This window comes from Salvelinus alpinus, chromosome 11, assembly GCF_045679555.1.
Source record: "Salvelinus alpinus chromosome 11, SLU_Salpinus.1, whole genome shotgun sequence".
In the NCBI taxonomy this organism is placed as follows: domain Eukaryota; kingdom Metazoa; phylum Chordata; class Actinopteri; order Salmoniformes; family Salmonidae; genus Salvelinus; species Salvelinus alpinus.
In genome coordinates, this window is record NC_092096.1 from 36,406,408 (window position 1) to 36,424,606 (window position 18,199).

An 18,199-nucleotide genomic window follows, 5' to 3' on the forward strand; every position below is an offset into this window, starting at 1 on the left:
TATAGGGAGGAGGTTAGAGAACTGGCAGTGTGGTGCCAGGACAACAACCTCTCCCTCAATGTGAGCAAGACAAAGGAGCTGATCGTGGACTACAGGAAAAGGCGGGCCGAACAGGCCCCCATTAACATCAACGGGGCTGCAGTGGAACGGGTCGAGAGTTTCAAGTTCCTTGGTGTCCACATCACTTACAATCTATCATGGTCCAAACACACCAAGACAGTCGTGAAGAGGGCACGACAAAACCTTTTCAACCTTCAGGAGACTGAAAATATTTGGAATGGGTCCCCAGATCCTCAAAAGGTTTGAAAGCTGCACCATCGAGAGCATCCGACCGCCTGGTATGGCAACTGCTCGGCATCTGACCGTAAGGCGCTACAGAGGGTAGTGCATACGGCCCAGTACATCCCTGGGGCCAAGCTTCCTGCAATCCAGGACCTATATAATAGGTGGTGTCAGAGGAAAGTCCATAAAATTGTCAGAGACTCCAGGCACCAAAGTCATAGACTGTTTTCTAGTACCAAAAGGCTCCTTAACAGCTTCTACCCCCAAGCCATAAGACTGCTGAACATTTAATCAAATGGCCACCGGATTATTTACATTGACCCCCCCCATTTGATTTGTACACTGCTGCTACTTGCTGTTTATTATCTATGCTTAGTCACTTCACCCCTACCTACATGTACAAATTACCTCTAACCTGTACCCCCGCACACTGACTCGGTACCGGTACCCCCTGTATATAGCCTCATTATTGTTATGTTATTGTGATACTTTTTATAATTTTTTACTTTAGTTTATTTGGTAAATATTTTGTTAACTCTTTCTTGAACTGAACTGTTGGTTAAGGGCTTGTAAGTAACCATTCACAGTAAGGTCTACACTCGTTGTATTCGGCACATGTGACAAATAAAGTTTGATTTGATTTGAAGTGCACCTACCGCCAACAGCACAACAAGTCTTTATCGTTGGCTTTTCTTCAGAAATACTTGGTGATCGACTAGGAATGCCTTGAAGATCGCGATCGACTGGTTGGTGACCACTGAACTCCAGTATGCCTGACTGCTGTTAGCTAACCTGCTATCTTTCTACTGTAGGTGACATTATCAGTGTTGTGGGGCACCAACAACAGTGACAAGGTCAATAAAGACCTATTGAACCACAGTGTAATGCAGTTGCTCCACTGGCCCTATACAGTTCCTTACTTATTCTCCACCAGTGATATAAAGGTTGTGAATGAGTGAGTGAGTGAGTGAGTGAGTGAGTGAGTGAGTGAGTCAGTGAGTCAGTGAGTGAGTGAGTGAGTGACTGAGTCAGTGAGTCAGTGAGTGTGTGCATGAGTGAATGAGTGAGTGAGTAAGTGAGTGTACAAACAAATGACTGAACAAACCAACCAAACAACCAACCGAGCAACAAACTAATGAGACAGTGTCCCTATACACCTCCGGTCCCCCTCCATCCCTCAGCGCTAAGCTAGTAATCCCTGCCATTATATATAGCCCTCTCAGGAGCCGTGGACAGGCCATTTCATCTGTCCCGCGAAGCCACATAAATCACACAGAGCCTCTATTTTCTCACCCGCCGCTCCGAGAGACCCACGACGCCGCACACACGCAGACACAGACACACACACGCAGACACACACACACGCAGACACAGACACACACACGCAGACACACACGCAGACACACACACACACCACAGCCGCCGATGAATGATTTTTCAACCATCCGAAACAAACATGATGACAACAGACAGGGGTTGTCGACTAACTCCCGACACTGCCAACATGCCATGTTTCCACTGTAGGGCTAAGCATGCACACACTCAGACATGGGTCCCCTGTTGTGTATGGTACAATTACTTCATAATGTGTTTCTCTCTCCCTTCAATTTGTCTCTCTTTCTCTGTGATGGGTATGAAGTTCCTCAGGCAGGAGGAAATAACTTTTCTTTTAAGGAGGATTCTGATTGGTTTCCATGGCCAGGCTCTGAGCACCGGGCACACTGTCGGGGTGGGCACCAACTCAAATCCCCAATTTACTACTCGCACCAAATTGCCAAGGAATGGAGTTGAGTTGGAAGAAGAATTTACAAGCATATTATATTCACAACATGTGGGGACATCTACTGCCATATTTGACTGAAATAGAGAAGTATTATGGTTCACTTGGTAACTTTATATCTCCTCCGGGGCCCGCTGGGTGGCTGGGGGCCTCTTACTGAACTTATACAGGCATATACACCACTGTTTCTACACGGTTCTACAACTCGTTCATCACAACTACCAGTTCCTAATGAATGTGTTGTCTATATGCTGTATGTTTGAATGACAAACTCTAGATTACATCTCAGGTCAATTGGCTGTTTGTCTGTATGACTTGGATCAAAATAAGATCACTTGAGAGAAGAGAATTTCCTCCAATGATTTATGCGCAGCTAGTTTCCTCAATTAAGTTATCTGCCACGTTCAGTTACTGCCTGGTCTGGTAGTTTTCACACTATGCTTGATAATGGTGAGTGAGGGACATTTGGGAGTGGCAAGCAGCAGTTTGTAAACACCTCTACACTGTAAACAAGTACTCTTTGGACCAACCCCAAAAATTAAGTTAGGTTTTCTCAATTGAAAAATACTACATTTGTTGAAACCAACGGTATAACTCAATTCCAACTGTTTTTACCAATTATCACCAAACCTATATTTCAAGTTGCAACTTACTGCTTTCAACACTTAAATAAAGACATGACGCTCAATGACATTCACTCTCATGGATGGGCAAAAATAACTCCATAAAAGCTATGCCCCTAATAAGCCACACCTCCAAATCTTCGGATAGGCTGCTGCCGCTACATTGCCCCCAGCGCTATTCAATGTGCATGTGCATGAGGTGTTGAAAGCAATTTAGAAGCTTTCATTCAATTCAGAAAATCACATTGATCTGTTGAATTTGTTATTTGATATCAGACAAATTTAATAGAATAGGTTGAACGACCCAAAGCGAAATGTTCAATCATTCCAGCCAGTAAAAAAGCACTTCAGATGAACAGCAGCATTGTTCCACTGTTTACAGTGTTCTAAAATACAGAGAAGACCTGGAGGGCCACGGTGTTTGTCATGACTGGGAAACTGTTCAGAGTCTGAAACGTAACACACTTCCCGGGAAACACACAGTAGCCCATCGCAATGGAACAAACAATTGCAGATGTGCGTGTGTGTGTGTGGACGTGTTTAACTATACTTGTGGGGACCAGAAGTCCCCACAAGAATAGTAAATGAACAAAAGTTTGACCAACTGGGGACATTTTGTTGGTCCTCATAAGGTCAAAGGCTTTTTCTAGGGGGTTTAGGGTTAAGGTTAGAATTAGTGTTAGGGTTAGAATTAGGTTTAGGTTTAGGGTTAGGAGATAGGGGGTTCGTTTTAGGGTTAGGAGCTAGGGTTAGGTTCATGGTTAAGGTTAGGTTTTTGGGTTAGGTTTAGGGTACAGGTTAGGGTTAGGGAAAATAGAATTTTGAATGGGACTGAATTGTATGTCCCCACAAGGTTAGCTGCGCAAGATTGTGCGTGTGTGTGTGTGTGTGTGTGTGTGTGTGTGTGTGTGTGTGTGTGTGTGTGTGTGTGTGTGTGTGTGAGCGCATGTAAAAGAGAGTGAAAGGGAGGTATCTGTGTGTATTTCCTCAACAATGACAGATTCAATTCTCTAAAACTCTCTAAAACTCTGGCTACAATTTCAGAGACAGCCACCCGCCCAGCCGCCTCGGTAACCGGCGGTAACCGTGAAGTGGCTACTGACATTGTAACCATAAACCGCATGCGGCTGCATAAATTACTGAGAAGCACCTCCAGCTCCTCTGATGACCTCATACACTATCATCAGCCTGGATTCAACATCTACACATAGTGTCCAAAATGGCACCCTATTCTCGATATAGTGCACAGCTTTTGAATGGGGCTCTGGTCAAAAGTAGTTCACTTGGGAATAGGATGCCATTGCGGAAACATACTATGCATCCAACCCAATAGCCTGGGTTAAATCCAGGCTAATATTACGTCACAAGTAGTGCACTATTTAAGGAACAGGATGCCATATCAGACAGACATTAAATCATCTGTAGAAGCATTAAAGGGGAGTTATAAACGAAATATATTTGGCCCATCTGCAGGCACTACATGCGGGATGGAGTGCCCTCCCCTCAACAGAGGAACAGGTGTCCAGAAAGGGGTGTGGTGTGGTGGGTACCTGCGGGGCTGCTGAGAGGTGGCTGGATTAGGTAAATCCTCCACGGGCAGGGATAGGGGAGGGTGTTAAGTGACAGCAACGGGTCATGGGTTAGGATTAGGGTTAGGAGAAAAAAAACATTTCATTCAGGGTTAGGAGACGCCTCCACATGAACCTAATATAATATTAGTGAGGAAGGAGATGGTTACTCACAAAGTGTGTGTTTATGTGTGTTTATCAAGGCCAGTCAGTGTGTGTGTGCGACTGCATGTGTGAGGCATGTGTGCATTACACACATGCCCGTGTATATTAATCAAGGTATAATGTGTGTTTGTGAGCCAGTCCCTCTGTACGTGCCAGTCTGTCAGCACGTTCATGTGTCTGCGATGATTCCTACACACTGTGTCCTTCTGTGGAGTGTGGGTTGATACTGTACACTACCTCAGTTCATCAGACACATCTTGGAGTGGTACCAGGTTATCTCTGGGATAATATGGGACCAGGTTTGACATGACTTGGCAGTGGGGGGGGGGAAGAGGGAGTGGGCACAATCTCTGTCCAGTCTGTCCTCACAAAGAGAGAGAGAGAGAGAGAGAGAAAGAGAGAGAAATTACTAAAATAGGACCTTAGACCTCATTTTGCTCTTGGGAAAAATGTTTAGAATGATGGGGAGGTTCAAGTCCCTAGTGAGACACCATGGTAGAATGATGGGGAGGTTCAAGTCCCTAGTGAGACACCATGGTAGAATGATGAGGAGGTTCCTAGTGAGACCCCATGGTAGATTGATGGGGAGCTTCAAGTCCCTAGTGAGACCCCATGGTAGAATGATGGGGAGGTTCCTAGTGAGACACCATGGTAGCATGATGGGGAGGTTCAAGTCCCTAGTGAGACACCATGGTAGAATGATGGGGAGGTTCAAGTCCCTAGTGAGATCCCATGGTAGACTGATGGGGAGGTTCAAGTCCCTAGTGAGACACCATGGTAGAATGATGGGGAGGTTCAAGTCCCTAGTGAGACCCCACAGTAGACTGATGGGGAGGTTCAAGTCCCTAGTGAGACACCATGGTAGAATGATGGGGAGGTTCAAGTCCCTAGTGAGACCCCACAGTAGACTGATGGGGAGGTTCAAGTCCCTAGTGAGACACCATGGTAGAATGATGGGGAGGTTCAAGTCCCTAGTGAGATCCCATGGTAGACTGATGGGGAGGTTCAAGTCCCTAGTGAGACACCATGGTAGAATGATGGGGAGATTCAAGTCCCTAGTGAGACCCCATGGGAGAATGATGGGGAGGTTCAAGTCCCTAGTGAGACCCCACAGTAGACTGATGGGGAGGTTCAAGTCCCTAGTGAGACACCATGGTAGAATGATGGGGAGGTTCATGTCCCTAGTGAGAGCCCATGGTAGAATGATGGGGAGGTTCAAGTCTCTAGTGAGACACCATGGTAGAATGATGGGGAGGTTCAAGTCCCTAGTGAGACCCCATGGTAGAATGATGGGGAGGTTCATGTCCCTAGTGAGAGCCCATGGTAGAATGATGGGGAGGTTCAAGTCTCTAGTGAGACACCATGGTAGAATGATGGGGAGGTTCAAGTCCCTAGTGAGACACCATGGTAGAATGATGAGGAGATTCCTAGTGAGACCCCATGGTAGAATGATGGGGAGGTTCATGTCCCTAGTGAGAGCCCATGGTAGAATGATGGGGAGGTTCAAGTCTCTAGTGAGACACCATGGTAGAATGATGGGGAGGTTCAAGTCCCTAGTGAGACCCCATGGTAGAATGATGGGGAGGTTCATGTCCCTAGTGAGAGCCCATGGGAGAATGATGGGGAAGTTCAAGTCCCTAGTGAGACACCATGGTAGTATGATGGGGAGGTTCAAGTCTCTAGTGAGACACCATGGTAGAATGATGGGGAGGTTCAAGTCCCTAGTGAGACCCCATGGTAGAATGATGAGGAGGTTCAAGTCCCTAGTGAGACACCATGGTAGATGATGGGGAGGTTCATGTCCCTAGTGAGACACCATGGTAGAATGATGGGGAGGTTCAAGTCCCTAGTGAGACCCCATGGTAGATTGATGGGGAGGTTCAAGTCCCTAGTGAGACACCATGGTAGAATGACGGGGAGGTTCCTAATGAGACACCACGGTAGTATGATGGGGAGGTTCCTAGTGAGACCCCATGGTAGAATGATGGGGAGGTTCCTAGTGAGACACCATGGGAGCATGATGGGGAGGTCCCTAGTGAGACACCATGGTAGAATGATGGGGAGGTTCCTAGTGAGACCCATGGTAGAATGATGGGGAGGTTCCTAGTGAGACCCCATGCTAGAATATTGGGGAGGTTCCTAGTGAGACCCCATGGTAGAATGATGGGGAGGTTCCTAGTGAGACCCCATGGTAGAATATTGGGGAGGTTCCTAGTGAGACCCCATGGTAGAATATTGGGGAGGTTCCTAGTGAGACACCATGGTAGAATGATGGGGAGGTTCCTAGTGAAATCCCATGGTAGAATGATGGGGAGGTTCCTAGTGAGACACCATGGTAGAATGATGGGGAGGTTCCTAGTGAGACACCATGGTAGAATGATGGGGAGGTTCCTAGTGAGACACCATGGTAGAATGATGGGGAGGTTCCTAGTGAGATCCCATGGTAGAATGATGGGGAGGTTCCTAGTGAGACACCATGGTAGAATGATGGGGAGGTTCCTAGTGAGACACCATGGTAGAATGATGGGGAGGTTCCTCGTGAGACACCATGGTAGAATGATGGGGAGGTTCCTCGTGAGACACCATGGTAGAATGATGGGGAGGTTCCTCGTGAGACCCCATGGTAGAATGATGGGGAGGTTCCTAGTGAGACACCATGGTAGAATGATGGGGAGGTTCCTAGTGAGACACCATGGTAGAATGATGGGATGTATTAGAAGAGGAAATGGTGGATTGATGATTTACTGGAAAATATGGGTTGATCTGTGGCTGTCTGAAGGATGGAATTAATGAGTAATGCAATAAATAAATGCACAGTATAAATGTTTGAGGTCCTCCAATCAGGGGTGAGGGTGGGGATGTGATTATTGTATGTTTTGCGTTTTGTTATTTATGTTTTGGTTTTTGGTTTCACACTGTAACTGGTCTGTGTGTTCTGGTCCTGGTGGTTCTGGGTATGCTCGCTTCCATGCCCGCCCGGGCGTCGGTGGGGATTTGGTCCTTCCCACCCTTGGAAAATCCCCTTGGGCTGGGGCGCGGGGGCTTTGCCTTGCCAGGGTCTCGGGGCGGGTCGGGGTGAGCGCACCCACTGACCAGAGCACCCACAGTGGATTGGCCATTCGTATTGTCTTTGTATTGTATTTTATTGTATTGCTGTTGTTTTAATATTTTTTTTTAATTTCTCAAATGCAATGTAAATGTAGAGAGACATACTGCATATATATACAGTATATATATATATATATATAGAGAGAGAGAGAGAGAGAGAGAGAGAGAGAGAGAGAGAGAGAGAGAGAGAGAGAGAGAGAGAGAGAGAGAGAGAGAGAGAGAGAAAGTGTGTGTGAGAGAGAGAGAGAGAGAGAAAGAGAGAGAGAGAGAGAGAGAGAGAGAGAGAGAGAGAGAGAGAGAGAGAGAGAGAGAGAGAGAGAGAGAGAGAGAGAGAGAGAGAGAGAGAGAGAGAGAGAGAGAGAGAGAGAGAGAGAGAGAGAGGGGTATGGAGAGAGATGGAAACAGGCGTGGAGACTCCTCTGGGACACATAGAAGCTGCTGCTATTCCCGTCTGGGAGGAGCAGGGAGACAAGCGTCCGATTGAGGGCCAGAGGGGCAGGCTGTGACTGGACTTGGGCTGGTCAGGGGTGGGTAGAGGTGGGCTGGAGGAATACACCAGGCTGCTTTAGAGGCTGTTTACCCCCAGCATCTCTGACAGGCCAACTAATTACACATGTTAACTGAGGAATGGCTTTGATGTAAAAAAAAATAGAGAGATATAGAGAGGACATGAGAGGAGAGACTGAGAGAGACAGAGTTGGTGGAAAGAGAGAGAGGGGATAGGAGGGTGAGGGGTAGATAGATAGAGGGACAGAACGGAGCGCGAAAGTGAGCGAGAAAGAGAGAGAGAGTATGAGAGGAAAGGGAGATATTCACATCCAGGTTCGTGGGTTTTCCAGAGAGCAAACATGGAATGTTTCTATTTCTGTGTCTCTTTCACTCTTTCTTCAGCTCGTCTGAATTCCCTCTGACTGTGTGCCCCAACAGCCCTGCTTCCCTGCTCACACTGCCCTACTAGCCCAATCCAAGACCATAGAACGAGCTAGAGAGAAAGAGAGAGAGAGCGAGAGAGAGGTCACCTCATTGCCCCTCACTCTCCTCCACCCCCTCAGTCACTCACCCCTCTCCACATTCCTGAAGTGTCCGATAGTGACATCACAGAGATGATGGATGAGGATCCTTTCATATCTCTCTGAACTCCTCAATTACAGTGCTGCTGCTGCTGGTGTGTGTGTGTGTGTGTGTGTGTGTGTGTGTGTGTGTGTGTGTGTGTGTGTGTGTGTGTGTGTGTGTGTGTGTGTGTGTGTGTGTGTGTGTGTGTGTGTGTGTGTGTGTGTGTGTGTGTGTGTGTGTGTGTGTAGATTTCTGTGTGTGTGTGTTGGCCTATTTGTTGAACTGTGTATTTTTGGAGGAATGTGCTGTGATTCCTCAGTGCGGAGGAGGATGTTCTCTCTGCCTCCCCCCGTCACCTCTCAGACCCTCACTGATCCAGACTGAGACCATAAATGAAGTCTGACAGGCGGAATGGGCCGGGGAAGCCGGAGCGCCAGCGAGGTTATGGATGAAAACCGAAATCAGCCGTAGGTGGATCACACGGACGAGAAACATGCGTCAGAAGTCACGCATCCCGCCCACTCCTCGCTGCTTCTCGCCGCGTTCCTCGGTTAATGGTCACTGCACAAAGGCGAGGCATGGTGGACGCTAGTGTTGCACATATTGGGGAATATTCAGAGGTGCAAACCTTACGTGGGAATTAACAGGAATATATGGGAATTAACGGAAATATATGGGAATTAACACTAATATATGCTAATTATTAATACCATTTAAATGTAGATGTTTTTTGCATTGGATATATTTACCATATCATATGGAGACAGAAACATAAACCTTTTACCTTATCATAAGTAGACATAATTGCAAATGATTAAATCCTTCCAATAGAAGTTTTAGAACACCTACTAATTCAAGGGTTTTTCTTTATTTGTACTATTTTCAACATTGTAGAATAATAGTGAAGACATAAAAACTATGAAATAACACATATGGAATCATGTACTAACCAAAAAAGTGTTAAACAAAATAAAATATATTTTATATTTGAGATTCTTCAAAGAGCCACCCGTTGCCTTGATGACAGCTTTGCACACTCTTGGCATTCTCTCAACCAGCTTCATGAGGTAGTCACCATGAATGCATTTCAATTAACAGGTGTGCTTTCTTAAAAGTTCATTTGTGGAATGTCTTTCCTTCTTAATGCATTTGAGCCAATCAGTTGTGTTGTGACAAGGTAGGGGTGGTATACAGAAGATAGCCCTATTTGGTAAAAGACAGAGTCCATATTATGGCAAGAACTAGGCTCAAATAAGCAAAGAAAAACGACAGTCCATCATTATTTTAAGACATGAAGGTCAGCCAATATGGTACATTTCAAGAACTTTGAAAGTTTTTGTGTTGCAAAAACCATCAAGCCCTATGATGAAACTGGCTCTCATGAAGACCACCACAGGAAATGAAGAACCAGAGTTACCTCTGTTGCAGTTACCTCTGCTGCAGAGGATAAGTTCATTAGAGTTAACTGCACCTCAGATATTGCAGCCCAAATAAATGCTTCACAGAGTTCAAGTAAAAGACACATCTCAACATCAACTGTTCAGAGGAGACTGCATGAGTCAGGCCTTCATGGTCGAATTGCTGCAAAGAAACCACTACTAAAGGACACCAATAAGAAGAAGAGACCTGCTTGGGCCAAGAAACACAAGCAATGGACATTAAACCGGTGGAAATTTGTCCTTTGGTCTGGAGTCCAAATTGGAGATTTTTGGTTCCAACCGCCATGTCATTGTGAGATGCGGTGTGGGTGAACGGATGATCCCTGCATGTGTATTTCCCAACGTAAAGCATGGAGAAGGAGGTGCGATGGTGGGGGGTTGCTTTGCTGGTGACACTGTCAGTGATTTATTTAGAATTCAAGGCACACTTAACCAGCATGGCTACCACAGCATTCTGCAGCAATACTCCATCCCATCTGGTTTGGGCTTAGTGGGACTATAATTTGTTTTTCAATTGGACAATGACCCAACACACCTCCAGACTGTGTAAGGGCTATTTTACCAAGATGGAGAGTGATTGAGTGCTGCATCAGATGACCTAGCCTCCACAATCCCCTGACCTGAACCAAATTGAGATGGTTTGGGATGGGTTGGACCGCAGAGTGAAGGAAAAGCAGCCAACAAGTGCTCAACATATGTGGGAACTCCTTCAAGACTGTTGGAAAAGCATTCCAGGTGAAGCTGGTTGAGAGAATGCCAAGAGTGGCAAAGGGTGGCTATTTTTATGTTTAAAACTTTTTTGGTTACTACATGATTCCATACAGTATGTGTTATTTCATAGTTTTGATGTCTTCACTATTATTCTACAATGTAGAAAATAGTAAAAATAAAGAAAAACCGTTGAATGAGTAGGTGTTCTAAAACTTTTGACCGGTAGTGTAGTTACACATTTAACTTAAAATAAATGAGTTGACTCTTCACTTGGAATGATGTCACTGAACAACTAAAGAAAGGGAATGTTGAATGATCCCCAATGATCCATCGCATCTCCCAGAAACGTTTTCAACATACATCTGTAAAATGATAGTCTAGAAACTAAAGCTTAGGTTGTCTTCCTCTCAGGCTTCCATGTCTTCTCCCTGGACCTCCTCAATGTACACCTCTTGAACATCAGACTCTGAGACCTCATCTTCACTGGCACTTTCCAACCTTGTTGAGGATGGCTCGTTGTCAGGCTCAAAAAGCCTCAAATTTGCCCGGATGGCCACCAATTTTTCAACCCTTGTATTGGTCAGCCTGTTGCGTGCTTTGGTGTGTGTGTTCCCAAACAAGTACCAGTTGCGCTCTGAGGCGGCTGATGTTGGTGGGATTTGGAGATGATGGAGGCAACAGGGGAAAGAGCCTCAGATCCACAAAGTTCCTTCCACCAGGTGGCTGATGAGATATGTTGGCGCGACTGCCAAATTGCATCTCCATCCCAAAGCCCTTGCTTGGAAGTGTACTTCGCCAGACTGCCAAGAACCTTGCCCTCATCCAGGCCAAGGTGGCGAGACACGGTAGTGATGACACCATATACCTTGTTGATCTCTGCACCAGACAGGATGCTCTTGCCAGCATACTTGGGGTCCAACATGTACGCTGTTGACCTTCACTTGAACTCTATTGAACTCTGCAACCAGCCAATGAGTAGATAAAGCATGTCTGGTTGGAGGGGTGTATGCTGGGTGAAGAACATTCAGAAATCTCTTCCAATACACATTGCTTGTGAGCATCAGAGGTGAACCAGTTGCATACACAGCTCGAGCAAGACATTCATCAGCATTTCTCTGACTACGTTCCTCCATTGCGTCAAAAACACTTCTGATTCCAGGAGGACCATGAGCTGTTACTATCGATAAGGTGTCTGATTCATCATTTTCACCTCGAATAGAAGTAGAGGGACTTTTGTCAGAGGTTGCTTGTTGTGAGCACTGAGGGAACTTTATGCACTTGGCCAGATGATTCTGCATCTTTGTTGCATTCTTCACATATGATTTGGCACAGTATTTGCAAATGTACACAGCTTTTCCTTCTACATTAGCTGCAGTGACATGTCTCCACACATCAGATAGTGCCCATGGAATTTTCCTGTAAAGATGAGAAAAAAATAAGTAAATAAAACCCAAATACAATTCCATGTACTGATAAATAGTTAAGCAGTTAGATTAAACAACTCATTTGTAAAATAAAATGTTTTAAAATGAAACATGTATGGAAACAGGTTCATTAACACTCCTCAGTTAGCAGGCTCAAGCAAGCTAAAACCCACATGGTAGCAAAAACTAACTAGCAGAAATTGTTAACAAGTTCGAAATTCTTTGAACACACTTTCATGTAGGCTACTATTTACTAGTTAACAAAAAGAATGTATGTCATATAAAATATATTCACCCCACCCAGTATTGTAATCAAAACTTACCAGAAAGCATGTAGTCCTTGGCTCAGACAGTGTAGTAGTGTAGGCTCAATAGCATCTCATTAGTGTGCAAGATCTTGAGAATCAGCTGTACATGTGATGGAAGAATGCACTGTGCATGCAGAGGGTTGCAATTCCATTGAATTGGGGATAGTTTAACCAAAATATGACCCAAGACCTAGAATTGCCTTGTGTATCCAACAAAAAAGGTTCACTGTTATAGGCTAACTTTTTTGGACGAATTTAAGCAAAATTCCCCAAATTCCAGGGCTTAACTTCAGAAATTTACCAGAAAGTTTCCGACCCTTTACAACCCTAGTGGACGCCTTCGCATTTGACGCCCCAACCTCAAACCAAATTCACGGGTCATGTCCGGGGGAAATGCTTATTAGGAGGAGTACTAATGCTACATATCAGTAGTGATGGTTTGAGAGAGAAAGGCTGGAGAGACTGACTGAGACCACCCAGAGGAGCACAGAGACACATAGACAGTGGAAAAGAACTAAGAAAGTGCCACACACTCATGTCCACTCTCTACACACACACACACACACACACACACACACACACACACACACACACACACACACACACACACACACACACACACACACACACACACACACACACACACACACACACACCACACACACACACACTTGTCCACTCACCGTCGGAGCGGTGGATGCAGGTATGCTGGTTGTCGCTGAGGAAGAAGCCTTGCTTGCACATACACTCGTAGCTTCCCATGGTGTTCACACACACCTGCTGGCATCCTCCATTGTTGTCCATACACTCATCCACGTCTGAGAGAGAGAGAGAGAGAGAGAGAGAGAGAGAGAGAGAGAGAGAGAGAGAGAGAGAGAGAGAGAGAGAGAGAGAGAGAGAGAGAGAGAGAGAGAGAGAGAGAGAGAGAGCGGGGGAGAGAAAATACATAGACTTCCTTAACGGCGGGATGCTTGCTTGGCTTGACAAACAAGCCCCAAGCGTCTCAGTCGTAGACCAGGAAGGCATTTGTGCCTGTGTTTGTTGAGGAAGGATTGTCCTTCTCTTTCTTCTTTCTGAAGGCCTATTGAAGTCTGGTGAGGGTGAGGAGATGTGGGGATGACACCAGAGGCAGGAATGTATCCCTGTGGACTCACACTACCCAGACAGAACAGAGCAGAGCTGAACAGGGCTCTTTTTACTGGCTGCCCAGCCACTGCCTGGTACAGTAAGACTGAGTCAAAGGTATTGAAATCGAATCGAGAGAGAGAGAGAGAGAGAGAGAGAGAGAGAGAGAGAGAGAGAGAGAGAGAGAGAGAGAGAGAGAGAGAGAGAGAGAGAGAGAGAGAGAGAGAGAGAGAGAGAGCAAGAGAGAGCAAGAGAGAGCAAGAGAGAGCGAGATGGAGAGAGAGCAAGAGAGAGCAAGAGAGAGCAAGAGAGAGCGAGATGGAGAGAGAGAAATAGAGAGAGTGAGATGGAGAGAGAAATAGAGAGAGAGAGAGAGAGAGAAATAGAGAGAGAGAGAGAGAGAAATAGAGAGAGAGAGAGAAATAGAGAGAGAGAGAGAGAGAGAGAGAGAAAGAAAGACAGAGCAAGACAGGGTGAGAGGGAGAGAGAGAAATAGAGAAATAGAGAGAAATAGAGAGAGAGAGAAAGAGAGAGAGAAAGAGTGTGCATGTAAGTGCTGGTGTGAGTGTGTGTTTATGGAGCACCGTTGTGCTGTTGAAAGCCCAGTAAATCACCAGTGGGGCATTTAGAGGGAGTGTTAGTTAGAAACCTATAACATCCTCCAATGAGATTAACAGGGATCAAATAGGGCTGGGCTGCTACTGTAGACTAACAGACAGAGAGAGAGAGAGAGAGAGAGAGAGAGAGAGAGAGAGAGAGAGAGAGAGAGAGAGAGAGAGAGAGAGAGAGAGAGAGAGAGAGAGAGAGAGAGAGAGAGAGAGAGAGAGAGAGAGAGAGAGAGAGAGAGAGAGAGAGAGAGAGAGAGAGAGAGAGAGTGTGCCTGCATGTGTGCGTTAACTGGTCCGTGATTAAGCACAAGGCAGTGCGTGGTGTGTTTAGTCTGGTGGTTGTTCAGATGTGTTTGTGTGTTTAGAGCCGGTAGCCAAGCGGCACGGACGCACGCACACTGATGATGTCACAGAGGAGACGGTGAACTGGACACACAGTTCAGAACAACACTGTCTGTCTGTCTGGCCACAACCTCTGTTCCATCCTCTATACAAACACATCTGACCGGTGGTCTAAATACCAAGCTGTGTCTGAAATGGCACCCCATTTCCTACACAGTGCACTACTTTTGACCTGGGAATAGGGTGCCATGTCAGACATGGACCAAAACTCTTCCCCTTACCCCAGTGGAACAACTGGCCCATGTTTATTTAACCTAGGCACTCGGTGGTAGTGGAGGACAGTAATTGGCTCCATCCGTCATTCATCACAAACCGCTAAGTGAAATGAAAGAGGAGCGGCGTAACCATTTCCCCTTGTGATTAGAGTGCAGGTCTTTACAGGGAGGAAATGAGAGGAGGAGGCTCTGGTTGGGCAGACAGTGCTAAGCGCTGAGGCAGCGTGGAGCCGGGAGACTCTGTCTCTCTAATCTCATCTAGTCAGGTCTGTCTGCTTCTCTGTGATCTGAGGATCTGAGGTGGAGCAACCACCCGGCCGGCTGTCTGTCTTCGTCTGCCTGTCTCACCCTCTCATAAACGACCAAGATCAGGGTGAAAGGGCCTCAAACAAGACCTGATCCCTGGTTTACTTTCAGAACTCCAGTCCAGGGAGCGTCTGTCTGTCTGTCTGTCTGTCTGTCTGTCTGTCTGTCTGTCTGTCTGTCTGTCTGTCTGTCTGTCTGTCTGTCTGTCTGTCTGTCTGTCTGTCTGTCTGGCTGGCTGGCTGGCTGGCTGGCTGGCTGGCTGGCTGTCAGCCTGTCTTTGGACATGACATGGCCTCCTCAGCGTCCTCAACCCCACGGTCATCAGAACTAAGGTCCTTCCTTTGATCGTGGTCATATAAAACTCCTGTCCTGGTCAGGTCACGGGGTCATGTAAAACTCCTGCCCCAAATCAGGAGTGTTCAGGAGTGATCAGGGCCTGTTTGTCAAGGAGATCAAGAAAGCTTGCTGTCTGTGGAGACAGAGGTTAGAGGTTGTGCATATTTTGATGGCACTGAGTTAGTCAGAGAGCTTTACAGCTCTGAGCGGCATGTAGGATGGTCTTCATACCAGGCTGTAAAGGGCTGTACGATTATCACTGCTGGACCACTGTAGAACTCACAATGGAGGAGCACTAGACCTGGTGCTCCTAACTTACAGTCTGAGACTGAGTCTGCTGACAGCCAAGTCAGTCCAGGCTTAATACACCCAGACCAGACCTTAATACACCCAGACCAGACCTTAATACACCCAGACCAGACCTTAATACACCCAGACCAGACCTTAATACACCAAGACCAGACCTTAATACACCCAGACCAGACTTTAATACACCCAGACCAGACTTTAATACACCCAGACCAGACTTTAATACACCCAGACCAGCCCTTAATACACCCAGACCTTAATACACCCAGACCAGACCTTAATACACCCAGACCAGACCTTAATACACCTGGACCAGACCTTAATACACCCGGACCAGACCTTAATACACCTGGACCAGACCTTAATACACCCAGACCTTAATACACCCGGACCAGACCTTAATACACCCGGACCAGACCTTAATACACCTGGACCAGACCTTAATACACCCAGACCAGACCTTAATACACCCAGACCTTAATACACCAAGACCTTAATACACCCGGACCAGACCTTAATACACCCAGACCTTAATACACCCGGACCAGACCTTAATACACCCAGACCTTAATACACCCGGACCAGACATTAATACACCCAGACCTTAATACACCCAGACCTTAATACACCCAGACCAGACCTTAATACACCCAGACCAGACCTTAATACACCCAGACCAGACCTTAATACACCCAGACCAGACCTTAATACACCTGGACCAGACCTTAATACACCCGGACCAGACCTTAATACACCCGGACCAGACCTTAATACACCCAGACCTTAATACACCCGGACCAGACCCGTGATTCTGTGTCACACCGCCTGAAATAGAAAGCCACCACATCCTCTCTACCGCTTCCTGGGGTAGTGGACTTTATTGTCTCCTATTCATTTATCTCCCTCTGTCTCCTCTCTCTGTCTGGGACCCCTGTCAGAGTTCCGAACATATCTCCGTGGGGGTTACTGTCTGCTTTTATTTGAGTGCTGGCTTTACCGGGCGACAGTCTCTCCCGTCGGAGCATTTAGGCGGTCGGCTTGTTAAGTCCCAGTGGAGAGGACAGAGGCCTTCAGGCCTTGTTAACCGTTAGCGGGGAGAGGAAAGTGTTTACTGTCATGCTAACACAGGGAGGGAGAGGGGAGAGGAGGGGAGGGAGAGAGGAGAGGAGGGGAGGGAGAGGAGAGGAGAGGAGGGGAGGAGAAGGGTCTTGTGTGGTGTGTGTTTTATCTATGCACACATGTTCCAGTGTAAAGCAGTGAACTCCATTTACATTTGATCTGTCTGCATGCCTTTGTGCCTGTCTGACAAAAATATAGGCCTATTGTATATATTGTTTAGGTGCCTAATAAACCTTTAAATATAGTGTTTTATTGTTAGGTACTGTACATATACAGCTGAAGTCATTAAAACTCGTTTTTCAACCACTCCACAAATTCCTTGTTAACAAACTATAGTTTTGGCAAGTCGGTTAGGACATCTACTTTGTGTATGACACAAGTCATTTTTCCAACAATTGTTTTCAGACAGATTATTTCACTTATAATTCACTGTATCACAATTCCAGTGGGTCAGAAGTTTACATGCACTAAGCTGACTGTGTCTTTAAACAGCTTGGAAAATTACCGAAAATTATGTCATGGCTTTAGAAGCTTCTGATAGACTCATTGACATCATTTGAGTCAATTGGAGATGTACCTGTGGATGTATTTCAAGGCCTACCTTCAAACTCAGTGCTTCTTTGCTTAACATCATGGGAAAATCAAAAGAAATCAGCAAAGACCTCAGAAAAAATTAGTAGACCTCCACAAGTCTGGTTCATCCTTGGGAGCAATTTCCAAACGCCTGAAGGTACCACGTTCATCTGTACAAACAATAGTACGCAGCCGTCATACCGCTCAGGAAAGAGACACTTTCTGTCTCCTAGAGATGAACGTACTTTGATGCGATAAGTGCAAATCAATCCCAGAACAACAGCAAAGGACCTTGTGAAGATGCTGGAGGCAACAGATACAAAGGTATCTATATCCACAGTAAAATGAGTCCTATATCAACATAACCTGAAAGTCCGCTCAGCAAGGAAGAAGCCACTGCTTCAAAACCGCCATAAAAAGCCAGACTAAGGTTTGCAACTGCACTTAGGGACAAAGATCGTACTTTCTGGAGAAATGTCCTCTGGTCTGATGAAACAAAAATAGAACTGTTTGGCCATAATGACCATCGTTATGTTCGGAGGAAAAAGGGGGAGGCTTGCAAGCTGAAGAACACCATCCCATCTGTGAAGCACGAGGGTGGCAGCATCATGTTGTGGGGGTGCCTTGCTGCAGGAGGGACTGGTGCACTTCACAAAATAGATGGTATCATGAGGATGGAAAATTATGTGGATATATTGAAGCAACATCTTAAGACATCAGTCAGGAAGTTAAAGCTTGGTCGCAA

General features: G+C 46.1%; 1 protein-coding gene across 7 annotated transcripts in view; it reads right to left on the bottom strand.

The window, feature by feature from the left end:
• scube1 (signal peptide, CUB domain, EGF-like 1) overlaps window positions 1-18,199 on the bottom strand; it is a 120,048-nt gene that overhangs the window by 75,123 nt on the left and 26,726 nt on the right. For all 7 annotated transcript variants that reach the window (XM_071332821.1, XM_071332819.1, XM_071332818.1 and 4 more), the window contains exon 4: window positions 13,145-13,279. In XM_071332821.1, the coding sequence (XP_071188922.1) occupies window positions 13,145-13,279 (135 nt within the window). The remainder of the gene's footprint in view (window positions 1-13,144; window positions 13,280-18,199) is intronic.